This window comes from Hyaena hyaena, unplaced genomic scaffold, assembly GCF_003009895.1.
Source record: "Hyaena hyaena isolate Hyena2069 unplaced genomic scaffold, ASM300989v1 scaffold_1008, whole genome shotgun sequence".
NCBI classification, from domain to species: Eukaryota; Metazoa; Chordata; class Mammalia; order Carnivora; family Hyaenidae; genus Hyaena; species Hyaena hyaena.
Window position 1 is genome coordinate 231,909 of NW_024081641.1, and position 18,782 is coordinate 250,690.

General features: G+C 37.0%; 1 protein-coding gene across 2 annotated transcripts in view; it reads left to right on the plus strand.

The window, feature by feature from the left end:
* Positions 1 to 18,782, plus strand: part of VTA1 (vesicle trafficking 1) — a 63,255-nt gene that overhangs the window by 12,205 nt on the left and 32,268 nt on the right. Inside the window, exons 2-4 of one of the 2 annotated variants that reach the window (XM_039221762.1) lie at positions 8,682 to 8,776; positions 11,552 to 11,679; positions 12,599 to 12,674. In XM_039221762.1, coding sequence (XP_039077693.1) covers positions 8,682 to 8,776; positions 11,552 to 11,679; positions 12,599 to 12,674 — 299 coding nt within the window. The remainder of the gene's footprint in view (positions 1 to 8,681; positions 8,777 to 11,551; positions 11,680 to 12,598; positions 12,675 to 18,782) is intronic. The other variant, XM_039221763.1, reaches the window with a different exon arrangement.

The following is an 18,782-nucleotide window of genomic DNA, read 5'->3' on the forward strand; positions in this document are numbered from 1 at the left end:
AACAGATTTGATCTGTTTAGTGAAGCCAGCAGTGAAGTTGGTTGCAGTTCAGTGTGATATGTGTGTGCCTTATTTTGTTTGTTTTTAGTTTTGGCAGCAGGTCTAAAGTAGCTCTAAGGACAGGATAATCCTTTACTAAAGCATACCTCAAATTTAGGGTCTCTACTGAATATTTTGGGTGAGCATTTAGGGCTCTGCACCCTGGTTGGAACTTGAAAGTATCCCAGGTTTGGGGATGTGCGTTGGGGATGGTTCCGCCCACAGCTTCTGCTCACCCTTTGACTTTGTGGAGGTTTCCTCTACACCTACACCTGGTAGTATTCAGCTTAGCCTCAAGTTTGTCCTTGTACAGATTTCTGGGATTCTTTTCTGCATGGCTTCCACTCTTCAGCACTCTGCGCCTCCACTTATAGCTGCTTCGGGTGACCTGAACTCTATAGTTTGTTTTCTCAACTCTATTGGACTGTGTTCTGCTTGGGTCTCCCCCCACTCCTTAGTTTATAATGTGCCTCCAAGGGGGCACCTGGGTGGCCCAGTCGGTTAAGCTTCCGACCTCGGCTCAGGTCATGATCTCATGGTTCTTGAGTTCAGGCCCAACTTAAGCCCTGCGTTCAGAGCCTTGTGCCTGAATTATGTGTCTCCCTCTCACTCTGCCCCTCCCTCGCTTGTGTCCTGTATCTCAAAAATAAATAAACGTTAAAAAAAAAAATTGTGCCTCCAGGAAGAATGTTAAGATGATCGTAGGTGTGGTCATATCATTTGTTTCTTTCTCCAGGTGTCATGGTCTTCCCAGCTGTTTTCATTTGTGAAAATGTGTTTCATATATTTTGTCTAGTTTTTGTTGCATATGGTGGATGGCAAGTCTAGTTACTCCATCATGGCCAAAATTTGAATCTGGTCTCATTTTAGTAATCAAATAGTCACTTAGTATTTGCTCTATACCAGCACAATCTTCTAATTCAGGAACAGCCCACCTTTTCTTAAAGCTACTATATTATTACAGGAGTTACAAAAATATTGTTTAATGAAGGAATGAGCAAAGTAAACACCCTTTATTAGTAGAAACTCATTCATACTTTCTGTTTAATCTTTGACTCAGAAGTCCCTTGATAAAAGCCTAATACTATCCATATAGCAAATATTTACAATATACTTATGAATAGAGTAACATATTCAGTTCCGTTTATTGGAATAAAATCTTCTAAACATCAGTGTAAATCAGAATGATTCCTATTTGAGTGCCATATTTATTTAACCTATCAAAGCGTCACTCTTCACAATTGCCTTTATATATCTTTTTTTGTATATGTATACCATGCATTTCATAGTTTTATATTTCTCATGTGTAAGCAAGGATGTGTTAGAATGTTAGTGTTTAGATTTTATGGAACTTTGAATTACACATACCTTCAAGATTTGTAAATGTTTATCTCCTAAATGCTTCACATTAAATTAAAGTTAGGTTGGAAAGTATTTAATCCTTTTGCAAATGTACCTCATTACTCATCTTCAAATAATATTTATTCATAAAAATAAACACATTTCCTTGATGAAATAAATCAAATATATTTTCTTATACATGATTTTAGCTACATATTTGTTCTGTTTTAGTAGGTAATTTTCCATGTTAGACATTAATTTTTCATCGTCCTGCTGCTGCTACAATGAATTCCTTGTCTTGAGCTGTATATGAAAGTGATTCCTTTTCCATCCCTTCTGGCAAAAAGATCTTTTAGTGTATGTATTAATTTTCACAAGTAGATAAGGTCTTCTTGCTTTTACTAATATGAAAAAATGTATCAGAAGATAGTTTTCTGTATTTAAGAAATATGCCACATGAGATATTAAAAAATGTAAAAGCCAGGCCAGTTTTATCTTATTTCTAATTCTGAGATGATTCTTTCCAGTTCTTCAATTAAAAGTGCTGCTTATACTTGCAAAGACTAAATTGTACATGTAAACCAAGAAAATGCATGTAAGGAAAACCAATGAACTATATTACATTTTACATCATTACATTTTGTAGCAAGTATCAAACATCTGTGTTAAGGTTAACTTTTAAAGGACAGGAGCCATATTTGTTTGTATTTGTGTTATGAGGAAGGATGATAATGGTTGTGGTAATAGTGAATTGAGAATAATTTGATTTTTTGCTTCTGAAGAGGTATAGATATAGGAACTCTCTATTTGTATTGTAAAGAACAGTAGAAGTAGTTACAATTAATAACAAATTAGAAACAGAATTGTACTTAAATTTTTTTTAACGTTTATTTATCTATTTTGAGATAGAAAGAGCTGGGGAGGGGCAGAGAGAGAGGGAGAGAGAGAATCCCTAGCAGGCTCCATGCTGTCAGCACAGAGCCCGACTGGCTCTCTCACAAACTGTGAGATCATGGCCTGAGCTGAAATCAAGAGTGGGATGCTTAACTGACTGAGCCACCCAGGTGCCCCCTGAGAACTATACTTTCTACATGTGAATAAACCACTTAAATCACTTTCTTATGGTAACAAGAAAACAAGGCAATTAATTTCTTCATGTTTGCTTAATGATTAAGTCCTAGATGGCTGCCACTTAAGCCGTTGGAAACCTAAGAATCAGTCTCATTTTTTCAACCTATCTATGCTGGAGAGCCATTTATCCCCAAAGTTGGTTCACCAAGTAGCTAATTACACTCCATGGATTGTAGGATTCATATAGTGTTCACTACAGTATTTAAGGAGATAAGGAGAAGGACCTCCTAGGAAAATCAAACTGTGCTGTATTTCTTCATGTTATCATGACATCATGTTAGCCAGCAGTATATATAGGTAGTGAATAATTAACATATATTAAATTTTCTGTGCATGTTTTTCAGTGAGGTTGTTTTAAAGAGATTGATACAGGGGCGCCTGGGTGGCTCAGTCAGTGAAGTGTCCAACTTCAGCTCAGGTCATGATCTCATCTTCGTGAGTTCAAGCCCCATGTCGGGCTCTATGCTGACAGCTCAAAGCCTGGAGCCCGGTTCAGATTCTGTGTCTCTTCCTCTCTCTGCTCCTTCCCCGCTCACACTCTGTCTCTCTCCCTCTCAAAAATAAATAAACATAAAAAAAAATAGATTGACATATGTTTGAAATAGTTATTTGGGAGGTCGGGAAGGCAAGTATTAAGCTCATTGAGGTTGATAATTTTAATAATTATAATGGTGCTAATCTACTAGTGGTCTCTGTTGCTCGTATATAGACACGGAGAATGAGGATTGTTGAGTTTATACATGACTGTACTTTTGCCAGAGGAATATAGTAAAAGTATTATGGGGAGTAGGACATAGGGCAGTAAATTTATAGAAGAATATCATGTAAAATCAAAGCTGGTTGCTGAGAGAAGTTAAAGAAGAGACTGATTGTGATGAAGAAATAGACACCCGTGAACTGGACACCTGTTGTAATAGGCGTAGTTTGAAGTTGGAAAAAAGAGAAATTGTATTTAGAGTTGTATTTGGAAGCACAACAGTTTGAGATGGTAATTTAATTATAGAATGACTGGCATATAAGGGAGAGCGCATGCAGTTACTGGAGACCAGGTCACTAAGAATTGAGAACACGATACTATGCATTAATTAGGATTAGATTTTCTTTCTTATTGCTGAAAATCCAAAATAACGATGGCTAAATAAAAGAAGGACTTCCTCATTTAAAACAAAGTCTCATGTTGGCAGTACCCAGTGTGTATCAAATCCATGAAGTCTTCATGGATCCAGATGCTTTCCAATTTCAGATCTACAAGCCAATACATGATTACCATTTGCAGGGTTGCATTGTGGTCTGAGCTATCTACTAGAGTTTCAGTCATTCCATTTCTATTTTAGGCAACAGGAAGCAGAAGAGAGAAAGGGTCAGTGAGATCTTTTCCCAGCTTCATTGCCCTTTCAAGGTGACTGCCAGACTTCTCGCCCAACAACTTCCGATAATATGGTACCAGTCTTAGTTACTTGGTCATATCTTGCTTTGAGGAAAACTGGGAAATGTAATTTTTTGGCTAGGTACATTACAGTGCCCTTAATAACATAGGGGTCTTGTTAGCAAAGAAGGTAGAAAGAAAGAATGTGAGTAGGCAGTTAGCAATCTCTGCCACAAGTATTAATTATCCACGTGAACAGTGGACTTTTCAAGGTGATGGAAGGACAAGAAAGGACGTTGAGGTCCTTGGGCTCTTATAGGCATTAACAGGATAAGGTGCAAGGAAGAGCAGGGCTTGAGCCCTAGACCAGTGTGTTTAGAAAACATTGAGAGACTGGGGCACCTGGGTGGCTTAGTCAGTTAAGCGTCTGACTTTCGCTTAGGTCATGATCTCGCGGTTTGTGGGTTCGAGCCCCGCGTCGGGCTCTGTGCTGACTGCCAGCTCGGAGCCTGGAGCCTATTTCAGAGTCTGTTATCTCCCTCTCTCTCTGACCCTCCCCTGCTCACGCTGTCTCTCTCTCTCCCTCCTAGAAATAAATAAAAATACTAAAAAAAAAAAAGAAAACATTGAGAGAAATCTAAGTAGCAGTGGAACGCACAGGAAAAAAAAAAACAAAAGAAAACAAACAAACCAACCAAAAAAACCATTACACTTGCCAGTCCCGAGATAGGAAGAATATAAGAGAATTTCTTCAAGTGACATCTAGGTTTAGTGAAGACAGATAAGGAGAAGGAATCTGAGAACATGTAGAGGATTTCACCAGTTATAAAGCAGTAGCTCCAAGTAACACGGTAGAAGGCATGGGGACCTGTGGAAGGGGTAAGCGCTAGGTTGGGGTAAGAAAATATAGTTTATAGTTGAGAGGAGTAAGGATGCTGTGAGTAGTGATTCTTCACCTTTTGATCACCTGTCCATGAGTTAAAAAAAAATTAATCTCTAATATGTTATGTAAATTTATAAGTTATATTTGCATATTGATGTGCTAATATTATATTATAAAAATACTACGTATTATTAAAGATACAGAAACATAGAAATTAGAAAGAATGGTATAAAAATTATTGGTAGAAATGCTACTGTGTTCTTTCCCACACTCCAGCCAGTTATGGTGCCAATCCTGGGATCATGTAGGTTCCAGAGGCTGTGGTTTCAGCATAGCATTGGGCAGGGACTCTGTTAGGGGGACTGTGAACGGCCTGGCATGGAATTGATCCCTACTGCCAAGCAGAAGCCTTCGTCTTAAAAATAGAGCAAGAATACTTAAAATTCTTGGTAGAATTTTGGTAATACAGTAAAACATGGGAAGGTTAAATTTAGAGAAAGAAAAGTATATTAACAGTTACAGATATTGTCATGTGTAAAGATGGCATTTGATCTGTCATCTCAGCAAGCCAAATAGCCAGGAAATCTAAAAAATAAAAATATAATAAAGAGGGAACCACAGACCGTTAGAGAAAAGAAGGATCATTTATTAAGTGTATTTGAGATCGGTGCCAATAACTTGGGAGGAGAGGGAATGCAAGGTAAAGAGTTAAATATCAAAAATTAAAACATAGGAAAAACAAGAAAAATCATGTAAATGAGTATCAAGTCCTTTGGATATAAAAGAACTTTTCTAGGCACAGAATTGACAGGAAAAAAAAAATCACAACTAATGGCTTTGAGTACATAAATATTCCAAGTCTCTGTGTTTCAAAACAGCATTTAGAAATTGAAAGATGGTATGATATTTGCAGCCAATATGTTTGTTTTTCAAAGAGCTCATGGGATGCACTGTAGAAGAAATGCAACAGAAACACTGGAAGCAAAAACCTGAGCAGCCCACAAAGAGGAAGTGTTGGGGAGTTCAGTCACAGTTGTAAGAAGAAAAGTAGCTTAAGACAGGGGCAAAGGTCTTGAACAGCTCATAAGAGACGTGACTGGTTTAAAAGGAAAAGGTGTTCAATCATGCTTTAAAAGGTGTGGGGGGAGGGAGAGATGACTGAAACCTAACAGATACATGCTAAAGAAATATGACCAATTAAAAGAAAGAGAAAGAAGAAAATTTGGTCACATTTGTGACCAGTGGATGTTTAAACCGATCGGGTTTTTTGCTTTTCAAATTAGAACCTTATTTTGGGTCAAAGTGATACCCAGTGCTGGCTGGTATGCAGGGAAAATGAAAACGCCATGCTTTTTATACTGTGTAGCAGTGTAAATCTGTACGGTACTTTTGGAATTCCATTTTTTTCCTCTCATAAATACCTAGATGGATCAGATCCTTAAATTTGATATATGAAAATACATTATTAAATTAAACATCAAACTCTGTAACATGAAATAGCCTAAAAGTCTAATAAGCATTAAAAAGTAGTTTCTTCAATTAAAGCTATTAAAATTAAAAATCAAGGGAATAAATAACTGCGCATTATGTTTATCTTAATACATTTTTAAAGAATATATGATCGAGTAGACATAACTGAATTGGAAATCCTGAAAGTAACTAACATATACCAAGCCGTGTTATAAAGCTCTAGTGATGGGCCAGTAGACTAATGAAACAGGATAGACGGTATACAGAATTGGGCCCTTTTATTCATGGAAGCTTAATATATGATAATGAATGATGAAAGTGGCATTTCAGTCAGTGGGGCAGAATGAGCTATTCTTTCATCCATGTATTTATCTATTCAGAAAATGTTTATCGAAGGCCAAGCACTATCCTACATGCCAAGGGCACATCAGCAAACCAAGTAGATGAACATCACCATCATCAGAGTTTAAATTCGAGTTGGAGTAGACAGTGGATAAATAAATAGAAGAAGATTACATGCTGAGAAGAAAAGTAAAGCAGGGAAGGGGGATCGTGTTCACAGGATGCCATTTGAGGGGAAAACATATTCCTCCTTTGTACTGTGTAAAGAACTACCACAAGGCAATTTGTTGAAAAACAACTGAAAATTTGGCAGATTTTTTCTTTTATTTGATCACTACTACTAATTGATAAAGGAGGATATAGAGCTATGCAGTAAATATGCAGTACTTTTTCAGTAATGAAAATGAAAAATCACTTAAAATTCCAAGGCTGTTAGAAAGTTTACTAATATCACATTTTTGTGGGTTTGGGGAAATGAGTGCTTGCATATGTTGGTGATATAATTGCGTATTGGTAATCTGTTTTGGAGGACAGCTTATTTATTTATTTTTTTAAATGTTTTTATTTCTGAGAGAGAGACAAAGCATGAGCAGGGGAGGGTCAGAGAGAGAGGGAGACACAGAATCTGAAACAGGCTCCAGGCTCTGAGCTGTCAGCACTGAGCCCGACGCGGGGCTCGAACCCACGAACCCTGAGATCATGACCTGAGCCGAAGTCGGATGCCTTACCAACTGAGCCACCCAGGCGCCCCTGTTTTGGAGGACAGCTTAAAAGTAGCTCTCACAAGTGGAAAAGATATGTATCCTATGACCCAGGAATTCAATTTCTTGGTGTTTGCCTCCAGGAACTCTTGAATATATTCTCAAGAAGGTGTCGTAGCACAATGATTTGAGTCATACTGTGCTTGGATCACAATCCAAGAACTACCTGAATGTGAATGTTGTGTCCGTCCACTGGGTGGACACCGTAGCGCTGTCACAGATTTCCAGAACAGAACTTGTACACTCTGAGAGTAAATTACAGGTGGTAGTAACAACAACTGCTATAGAACTATTTGTAGCTCCCATCACTGGGAAAGGTATTAGGGTCATGGTGTCACAAAGGTTTTTAGCTTTAGCATTTTCTCTAATATTTTTATTAACTTTTTTAAAAGAAAGAATGTATATATTTTTGTATCTATAAAAATGACTAAAGCTGTTCTCCCTGTTAGCCTCAGCTCAAGTTACAGTTCCCAGTATTCTATCCCATATTATATATTTTATCAGTATCACTTAACTGGCACGTGGGTGAGTACTCTTGTATAAGTAGTTGTTTTTCTTTCTTTTTTTTTTTTTAATATTTTTATTTATTTCTAGGAGAGAGAGAGAGAGAGAGACAGCATGAGCAGGGGAGGATCAGAGAGAGAGGGAGACACAGACTGAAACAGGCTCCAGGCTCCAAGCTGGCAGTCAGCACAGAGCCCGACGTAGGGCTCGAACCCACGAACCGCGAGATCATGACCCAAGCGAAAGTCGGCCGCTTAACCGACTAAGCCACCCAGGCGCCCCAAGTAGTTGTTTTTCTGAGTGCCTTAACTTGCCAATTAAATTACATGTCTTTTTGACAGAATAGGAACTGGTCTTTTTTTTATCATAATGTCAAAAAAGGTCTTGGTAAAAAATATTGTTGGTATCATCATGAATTTTTTGTATTCTTTGGTTACTATTTGTGTGTTCTTTATTTTTGTTAATAAGATCTATAGTAAATCAAAGTTTTATTTCTAAATTCACTTAAATTATTTATTAGAACATGTATTTTAAACATTCAGTAATAGAGGGGCGCCTGGGTGGCTTAGTCGGTTAAGCGACTGACTTAGCCTCAGGTCATGATCTCACAGGCTTGTGAATTCTAGCTCCCCCTGCCCTCCAACATGTCGGGCTCTGCTGACAGCCTAAAACCGGCTTCAGATTCTGTGTCTCCCTCTCTCTCTGTCCCTCCCCCACTCGTGCTCTGCTTCTCTGTGTCTCTCAAAACTAAATAAATAAAAACATTAAAAAAAATTAAACATTCAGTAATAGAAAGGAACATTTAAAAATGAGACTGTTCAAACCATCTTATTTTTCTTTGTAGGTCGTTTATATGCAATGCAAACTGGAATGAAGATTGATAGTAAAACTCCAGAATGTCGTAAATTTTTATCAAAGCTAATGGATCAGTTAGAAGCTGTAAGTTAACACCAGTCATTGATTTTCTGATTAATGTTTTTAAGTGACATTTTATTGCATTTGCGTATATGAATTTTGCCATTTTGGTTCGTCCCTTGATAGCAATCAACAAAGTCTTTACAGCTGAGGAAAAATTAGACACAGATTTTTTTTTTTACATCTTCTAAAGGAGTTAGTTGTAAGCATAAGTTAACGTAGTTTTCAGTATCTTTGCATTTACCACTGTATTTTGTTATTGTAGATATTACAGATGGCCTTTGCATCGTTTTTTCATAGGTGACAGACCCTTTCTAACCTTACTTCATGTAGTCACATGGACAGTTGATTTGGGACGTGTTAGATAGCTCTTATAATAATGAAATGGGCTATCTTGTGAAAGGGACAATGAAGAAAGTGTTATCAGTTGCCTGTTGTCTCTTTGTCTCGCTTTTGGTGCCAGGACAAGATACTTTTATGGTCCAGGCATTCTTCCCTCTAACAGAAATGTGGTAGGTGACTAATGTATGAGTCACCTTCTTGAACCATGATATAATTTCACAGGTTACATAGAGGCATCCAGGGAGAATTGACTGGGTTGGAAGTACCGGAAGGCAGGGGTAGCGTTAGTAATCCCGCTTCGTAATCAGCGCTCCACCCTGGGCCTCCTCTCCCCGCTGTCCCGGTTTCTCTTCTAACGATGTCAGGGTCTGCTCCTCATTAATTCATCTCTTCAGAGGCTGTTATGTTAATAACTTCAGCTTTTTATTTATTTATTTAATTAGGTGACCTGCTCAGGAGAATTATAAATCTAAATATTTACTTAACTAGTTGTATTATTTGTTTAGAGAGACAAAATTTAGATATATTAAAAATCAAAAGACTTAATAGTCAGCCCAGAGCTTTTATAAGTTTTGGAAGTTATTCAGATCAAAGCCTCATTAGATTAAATACCCGTGGGCAGTAGCCTTATAACTTGATATGGGCATCTGGCCTTCTGACCCAGCATCCCTGTCATTGCCACTATTAAGCACCCGTGGTGAACCTAGTGGCACTGCCGATGGAAACCCAGCCGTCCCTGAAGCCCGTCTGTCCTTCCGCTTCTGACGTGGGTTCCGTCGTCCTTCCACTTCGGACGTGGGTTCCGTAGGTACAGGAAAACTGTGAGTGCTCTTTCTGAAGGTGGGGCTAGGTGGTGAGAGGAGAAACGTTTCAAATATAACAGTACATTTAGAAAGTTCTGTTACTAATAGACTTTATATAGGATATATCTCTTTATTAGTTTCACAGTATAAAAATAATTAAAATAATAGTTTATGGATAAGATAGAACTCAAAATAGTTCTTTATCATAAGTGAAGTGTAAAATCACCTTTATAAAGGGACTCAGCAAGAGTGTATTATTATCTAAACCACATAACAGGTAGAGTAAGTCTACTGCACAGTGAGAGCCCGCCTGCCTGTGCTGTAATGTTTAGATTACAGTTAGGAAACTGTACTGTTTTTGCTGCCAATATTTCATGTTGAAGATGAGAAGAAATGACCTACTGCCACTAAATTTTTCTAGAATTAAATCTAGAATTGAAGCATATCATAGTATGGATATAGTAAACTAGTGTTAAATGTGGGGTTTTTCTCTGTTTTTGATCAGGATAAGCATAGCTAAAACATCCTTAAATTCCAGTATTAAATCACTTCTGAGGCTTTAAATTATTCTGTTGTAATTTTAAGAATATTTATTTTCCTAATTTTGTGTAAAATCCTGAAGCCTTTTTTAAATTTGATTTTTTATTTTATGGTGTCTTTGAGGAAAGCCATTTTTAAACAGTAGTGTGGTACTCAGGTATAATATTCCAGAAAGTTATTTCATTCCAGTAGAACAGTCTGGGTAAGATGTAGGAGCTTAATTTGTTGTGCTTAAAGTATTTTAAATTGTTGGGACACCTGGGTGGCTCAGTTGGTTAAGTGTCTGAATCTTGATTTCAGTTTAGGTCATGATCTCACCATTGTAAGATCGAGCCCCACACTAACAGCACAGAGGCTGCTTGGGATTCTCTCCCCCTCTCTCTATTCCTCCCCCGCTCATTTTCTCTCTCTCTCTCTCTCTCTCAAAATAAATAAACTCGAAGATACTTTAAATTATTGTATGTGTAGGAAAAGGATGTACTGACTGAAAATTTACAGTTGCAAATTGTGTTTTAACTTGGGGTATGTATTTGTCTAAAATTTAAAAACCTGTAATCTTACTCTAAGTTTCTGATCTTATACTGTAGAATTACATCTGGTTGTTTGTTTGTTTTTTTTTTACACAGTATGTTCTGAGTGATACTATTTTAGGATTAATGATTTCTCTAATTTCATTTTTTTAATATTTGATAGAAGAAAAATGAAATGGGAATAAATTAAAATCCTAAATTGTGATCAGGAATTCCTAATCATAAGAGGTTCCCCATTCTGTTTTTAGGAGGTCTAATAGTATATTGACCGTTATCTTGAAATACGATGTGATGCTTACTATGGATAGTTGGATGTGTTATCTTTATATTCTTGATTATTTTGATTTTTAGAGCTAAATTGTCCTTTCAGGTTATTATGAGTATGTTTCTTCAAAATTTTGTAAACATTGGATTTTCTGAAAACCTTGGGTTGTGGTAGAGCAATTTTTACAAGATTTCACTGATACATCTACTGAAATGAGTGTAATTTTTTAAATATAAAATGATTATTAGGATTATTTGCACTTAAGCATACACTTCTTGTGAGTCCAAAATCTTAAGCTTTGTACCTGATTTAATTTTAGCTTAAGAAACAGTTGGGTGATAATGAAGCTATTACTCAAGAAATAGTTGGTTCTGCCCACTTGGAGAATTATGCTTTGAAAATGTTTTTGTATGCAGATAATGAAGATCGTGCTGGACGATTTCACAAGTAAGTAAAGCGAAAGAAAAATTAAATTAAAATTACTGTGTAACTGGAATGATTCAGTTTTCCATTGAATACTTTCACACCTCTTGATTAATGATTTAGATTTTTTTTTTTTTTTTGGTAATTACTTCTAGAATATCAGAATGATTTTGTACAAGAGCAATGCTGCCTTTTTGGAGAAAATTGCTGAAGGAAGAATACCAAGGGCAGACTTATTTTTTCAGTAAATATACTACAAATAGCCATTCTTTAACATTTGGTAAAATCTAAGAGTTGATTTTAGCCAACAACAGCCTGGTGCAGGGAGACTGATTTTTTTTTTTTTTTTAATTACCACAACCTGCCAATATAAATGATTTATCATTATTTTTATTTTTATTTATTTTTTTTAACATTTAGTTATGTTAGAGAGAGAGAGAGACAGATAGAGCATGAGTGGGAAAGAAGAGAGACAGAGGGAGATACAGAATTTGAAGCAGGCTCCAGGCTCTGAGCTGTCAGTACACAGCCCAATGTGGGGCTTGAACTCACAGACTGTGAGGTCATGACCCAAGCCGAAGCCCAACACTCAACGGACTGAACCACCCAGGCGCCCCAAAATGATTTGTCATTATTAAAATAACACTTACATGCAAAACATGCTCATGGCTTGATACGGATTTAGATAATACTATAATTGCATTTTTTAATGAAAAATATACTGTAAAACTTTGCTATAGTATATTTACTTATGACTGTTGTTACTTCCCCCAATAACAGATTATAAAAGGAGTTTTGTTGTGTTCTTGAAATCTGATTTTATTTAAAACATTAATTTTGGAGTGCTTTTATAAACACTGGAATTTTTTTTTCTTATAGTTACATGACTAAATCTGCAGTAATGGTTTTCATTGAACTCAACCAGCTCTCTCTTCTTTTTCAGAAACATGATCAAGTCCTTCTATACTGCAAGCCTTTTAATAGATGTCATAACAGTTTTTGGAGAACTCACTGACGAAGTGAGTATGCATTCATTCTTGTTTTATTAGCTGAAGACCACTGTTGTCACTCTATTGGTTTTGTTACTGGGTTGGTTACTTACAGCAACATGTCTGGCAGAAGTGTCAGATAAGCAAAAAATGTTCCACTGGCTACGTTTGTAAAAGTAAGAAGATGAAATAATTGTTAGTAATATATTTTATTTTTAATAGTATATGTTCTTTAAATCTAGTGTGTATTTTACAGTTTAGCAAATGCACAGCTACTGTACTGGGTAGCACAAGCTTAGGGTTTGATTTTTATTAGGTGTTTAAGTATTATTAATTCCGTATGCTATTAAATTTCTACATTGTTATTTCATACATATACTGGAGGCAGAGACTTTTAGGACTTTTTTCCTATTTCATTTCTAGTCAGAAATATTATGATTTGTCTCATTGTAAAGTACCCATAGAATTTGATATTTTCTGAGATACTTCATATCTATTTTGTTATTTAGTTTCTCATAACCTCTAAAGTAAGTAGAGCATATATTCATTTTATACATAAGCAAATTGAGGCTAAGTGACAGAGTTATTGCTGTGAGTTCTGTGGTGTTTTCACTGTAGCAGACTTTACCATTGGTGTGGAAAATGTGCTTTTTGAAAGGGGAGATATTAATCTAGAAATAGAAAAAACACAGCTACAAATGATACTGATAAAAGCATGTTATATTAGTGATTTGGAATTTATGAAGAACATTGCTTTCTGTGATGTTTTTTCCAAATGATGAGCAGTTCATAATAAAGTTCCAAACAAAATATTATCTATGAGATGTTTGCATTTTCATAAAACAATATAGCAAAACTGTGCAAAACATTATGTTTAAAATTTTTTTTAATGTTTATTTTTGAGAGAGACAAGAGTGAGCAGGGGAGGGGCAGAGAGAGAGGGAGACACAGAATCCAAAGAACACTCCAGGCTCTGAGGTGTCAGCACAGAGCTGGACGCAGAGCTTGAACTCATGGACCGTGAGATCATGACCTGAGCCGAAGTTAGAGGCTCGACCAACCGAGCCACCCGGGCACCCCACCGTTATTTATGTTTATACGTAAAATTAAGTTAAGCTCTGAGCTTGATGATATAAGATAGCTAGGTTTTTGCATTGGCAGAGATGTGCAGGACATTTCATGGTTGTGCCCAATGAAGAACAGTTCTTTCTACTATATGGAATTGCACTGTCTCTTTTATTTCAAAACATCAAGCATCCCTGGCCTTGCCCACACAGCATTTCCCAATCATTCAGCTAGCCAGAAACCACCCCCAGATATTTCCAAAACAATGTCTAAGGTATGGGGCAATGCCCATTGTAAGTCAATGTTCTTTAGTTTCCTTGAGACAAAGTAGTATAAGAGAAAACAGACCTGGAGTGTGAAACCTGAAATGCTTCTCAGTGGGTATCCCTTTTCTGTATTCTGATGGCCCTATAGATCCGCTCTGTTTTAGCTCCCTTTTCCATCCTCTGTTCGTGCTGATCGGGTGTTCTTTTTCGTTTTCTGGTGGGCAGCACCATACTAGATACTTGAGGATGCAAAGTGGTTTAAACATGATGGTAGAATAGTCATGTTTAAAGCTTAAGATAGTTGAGTATGGTTTTGGAGAGTACCAGGTGGGTGAAGGAGAATAATGAGACTTCACATTAAACAAATAAGTCATAAGATGGATCAGAAGGATGATAGAAGGCCTGGAATCTTCAGTTAGTGGATTTTCTGAATAAAGAACTCTACTCGGGTGTGCTTTGCATGCTAGGAATCTGTAGAATGGACTAGGATGAAGAAGAACTGCAAGTCATTTGATGAAAGAACTTATTGTAGAACTTTGTACAAGATGGGTTTTTTATTTGAGGGAAAATGATACGTTCAGACAGATTATAAAGTTTGAGGTGCAGGTATGGTATCCCCAAATAAATCAACACAAGACCCTTAGAAGTAAAGAGAAGATGGGGCACCTGGGTGGCTCAGTTGGTTGAGCATCCAGCTTCAGCTCAGGTCATGATCTTACATTTGTGGGTTCGAGCCCCTCATGAAGCTCTGTGCTGACAGCTCAGAGCCTGGAGCTTGCTTCAGATCCTGTGTCTTTCTCTCTTTGCCCCTCCCCTGTTCGTGCTCTGTCTCTCAAAAAAAATAAAACATTAAAAAAAAAAAAGAATAAAGACAAGAATCTGTAAAATAGAGGTGACAATTCAAGTTAGATTAGACAAACACTCAGGGGAGAGGATAGTTTGAAAGAGTGGATGGTCAGGTAAACATCCTAGTAAACACTTATATTGAAAATACAAGAGGAAGGCATGAATAAAGAAATAGAGAAGTGTAGAAACTCAAGATATGAGAGGAGAAGATCATGATAGAGCAGAAAAGTAGATCGAATTTGTCCAATATTTTCAAGAGAACTGGCCTTGCCTCTCCCTCTTGCACTTAGGAAAGCTGCTTTTGTTCACCTATTTCAGAAGCAAGACCACAGTCCTTTGAACTTATAAATGCCAACCATGAGTTTCACCGATAGTTGATAAAATAATAATATAGGAAAAAAAAACCCAAAATATCCCGAAGTCTTAAGTGAGTAGTTCAGGGTGGGTTTTTTGTTTTTTTTTTTAACTTAAAAGATACATGAATACTTGCACATATATTAGCATGAGGTTCATCTGTGTTTCAGAAGGAAAATCTAGGTTTACATTTAGGTATCCTTAACAAAGAACAGCTTCCTTACTTATTTGAATATAGTAACGAGGGCAGGGACTCTGAACAGGGCAAATGGGAGGGCTTCAAAAGGAGTTAGGGGAGATTGTTTAGATACTGAAGAATATACGTAGCAACAGAGTAAAGACACATTTTCCCAAAATATTGACATTCTTTTCTTTCCCTCTCTCACCACCCAACCTGCTACCTAAGTTCTTCTGCCTTGCACTGGTACTAGACTGAAATAGCGTCTGTGTGGTGGCTAAAGGATCCAGGAGCTGGGGGGCTCTGCGATGATACAGAGAAAAGCAATTAGGCATTCTAAGCCAGCCTGAAAAGGAAATGTTGTTAGTTATTTGATTGGGCTGAGTTTTATCCTTTGGGCCTTCGCCATGTAAATCATGCATATTGCTTGATTGATTAAAAGCAACCTTATTTTTTAAGTTTGTTTATAGAGAGACAGAGAGAAAAAGCACCAGTGGGGGAAGGGCAGAGAGAGAGAGAATCCCAGACAGGCTCCACACTGTCAGTGCAGAGCCTGATGTGGGGCTCAAACCCACATACTATGAGGTCATGACCTGAGCCAAAGTCAATTCAGGCCCTTAACTGACTGAGCCACCCAGGTATCCCAGTTGTGCACATTTAAATTAGGAAATGTGTGTACACACAATGTGCAATTTTATGTATGGGCTTTTCAAGTGACTTACATATGTTCGTTATAACATGCAGAGTTTGTATCTCCATTGAAAGTTGTGCATATCAAAATCTACAAACTGCTTGACACACAATGCTGACATTTTTCATATTCATTATCATCCAGTAATCTTATTCTTATATGACTTGTGAACTGATTTTTGACTATGAACTAATAAGGTTGACTAAATACAGAAAGCCAACAAAGAAAGTAAAATAAGAGTGAGACTGTCCACCTGCCATTAACATAATGCCCAGGCCAACCAGTTTTTCAGTGTACTTGAGAATTCTCTTTTCTCTTATTTTTAATGTTGGATATTTGTTTCATACTTTTCCGTGTCTGGTAATGGCATCTTCGTCATTATTACTGAGATTTAGATTTTTCAGAATAATGGTTTGAAATGTCAGATAACTGTAGGTAAAGCTCCACTGAGTGCAATAGGGAGCAGTCCACTCTGGCTGGGACTTTACCAGCTGTCACTAGTACAGCTGAGCAGGATGGTGATTAGCGTCAATCCTCCCCAAAGGTCTTCGTGGTTGTTCTAAGAAAATCTAGGGCTTGTGCTTTAAAACAAAACACTAACTCTTATAACATTTCTTATTTCTAAATAGCTGTTAAAAAGATGAGCTGTTTAGGGGTGCCTAGGTGGTTCAGTCAATTAAGCATCCTGATTTCCGCTCAGGTAATGATCTCACGGTCTGTGAGGTTGAGCCCCGCATCAGGCCATGTGCTGACAGGTCAGAGCCTTCTGTGTTTCCCTCTCTCTCTGCTCATGTTCTGTCTGTCTCCCTCTCAGAAACTGAATAAAACATTAAAAAAAAAATTTTTTTTAAAAGATGAACTGTTTTAAAAGCTGTGGGTATAAACTGGCTACTTGAAGCATTTAGCAGTTTTAACTCATTCCCTGCTTTGCACTTCCACTGTAGTTTCATCCACTTGGAAAACACTAGCAGAGACACAGACTGGAAATAGGTGGGAAAAGAATGAGTTTAAGGGTATCAGGCAGGCAGACTTGACTCCTGTAGGTATAGTTTGGGATTCTGTAACTTGTTCATGTATAAAGGTGAGTGCAGTGCTTCATTTAACTTCATAATATGCCAGAGCTTTTTAACAAAGCTGAAACTTTCCTCGAAAATACTTGTTTTCCCTTGCTTCTCAAAGAATGCTGTTTTAAGAAATGCTAAACTCCATAACAACACAGTGGGGAGGAAAAAGGCATTATAATTGTCTCATAATTTTATTTTGTGTATTTTTAAATTATCTTACTTTTAATTTTATCATCTTTACAGACAAGGGAATGGTAGTTTTTAAATTAATGCTTTTTAAAGTTCTTAAAATGTTGCTTTTTTCCCCCTCTTTTTGGCTATCAGCCCTGAAAATTTATTTTAAAAGAAAAGAGATAGTGGTTGTCAGAGGCAAGCCACACTCAACTCCAAACCAAGAAGTCATTTGACCTCTTTGGACTTGGTTTTTCTTCTGTAAAGTGGGAAGCCGGGTCCACCGGTCTGTGAGTTTATGTGCCACTGTGGCAGAGGTTATGGGAAAAGGAGAATGCAAAACCAAGATGAAAAAGCAGACGAATAAAGGAGAGAAGCAAAGCAAAAATAGTTTTAGGTTAGAGGCTATAGAAAGAGGGGTGAAAAAACTAACTTACGTAGTTACATAAATGAAAGTGGGATGTAGACCCACTGAAAATATCACCAAGTACAAATTTCTAGTAGGAGGAAGGGAGAGGAAAGTGAGCATTATCTGATCCTTATAACACAGAGAGTGGGCAGGCTGAACACCGGGGCCTTCCGTATGACATTCGTATGTGAACATTTCAAGTTTTCTAAGTAGGTTCTTTTTATTTGACATCCAGTCCTTTTTTTTTTTTTAAAGGTCCAAAAGCTACATTACTGCAATGCACCTGATAGTGTACTTTCCTATTCGGGGCTCTCTTTACCTACAACACACTCTCCTCTGTTACTGTTTTAGTGAAGGACCTACCACGGACTTGTCATTTCTGGCATTGGAAGTCCAGACTCCTACCCATGCAACTTCTTACCAGTCCTATTTTGTGTTTGTCAAAGATAACTCTGTGTGGTTTGCCTGCTGGCCCAAGCCTTACTTTCTCTTTGAGTCTTAGGTACATTTCTCTTGCCTTTTATGAATTTCCCCATTCTCTCCAGACTTCATCTTTAGAGTCTTAACTGTAAGAATGTTACAGTGTAATAATGTATTGTCCATAAATTCTATGCATTATATTTTGGAGTAAATTATACTGCAAGTCCTTACAGGGGGGACTTTGTCTCATTTTCCTCTTACATCTTCTTTGGCATTAAATGTAAATTTTCACCCTCAGGAAAATCTCAGAGTGAAAAACAGTGGCTGATTAATTGGTATTTCAGATGTTGCTATAGTTCAGCTTTTCATTTTTCTCTCGATAGGTGGAGATAAGTTTCAGACTTGTTGACACAGAACTTCTTTCCAACTCTTCTAAAATGTAATAGATCTCATTACTCACAGCATGTTTCTTGGTCAATTTCCTGATATTTTTCCTTTTAAGTTCAGATCATAGTTGCACAAAAGTAAAATCTGTATTTTCTTTAGTCTTCAACTAATTTTTTAAAACATTTTATCTGCCACTATTCTGTTTCTTTATTATCTCTGTTTTGGGTATACCTATTTCACTCTTTTAACTGTGCCTTCTATAATTCCATCTCAGTATTTAAATTTGT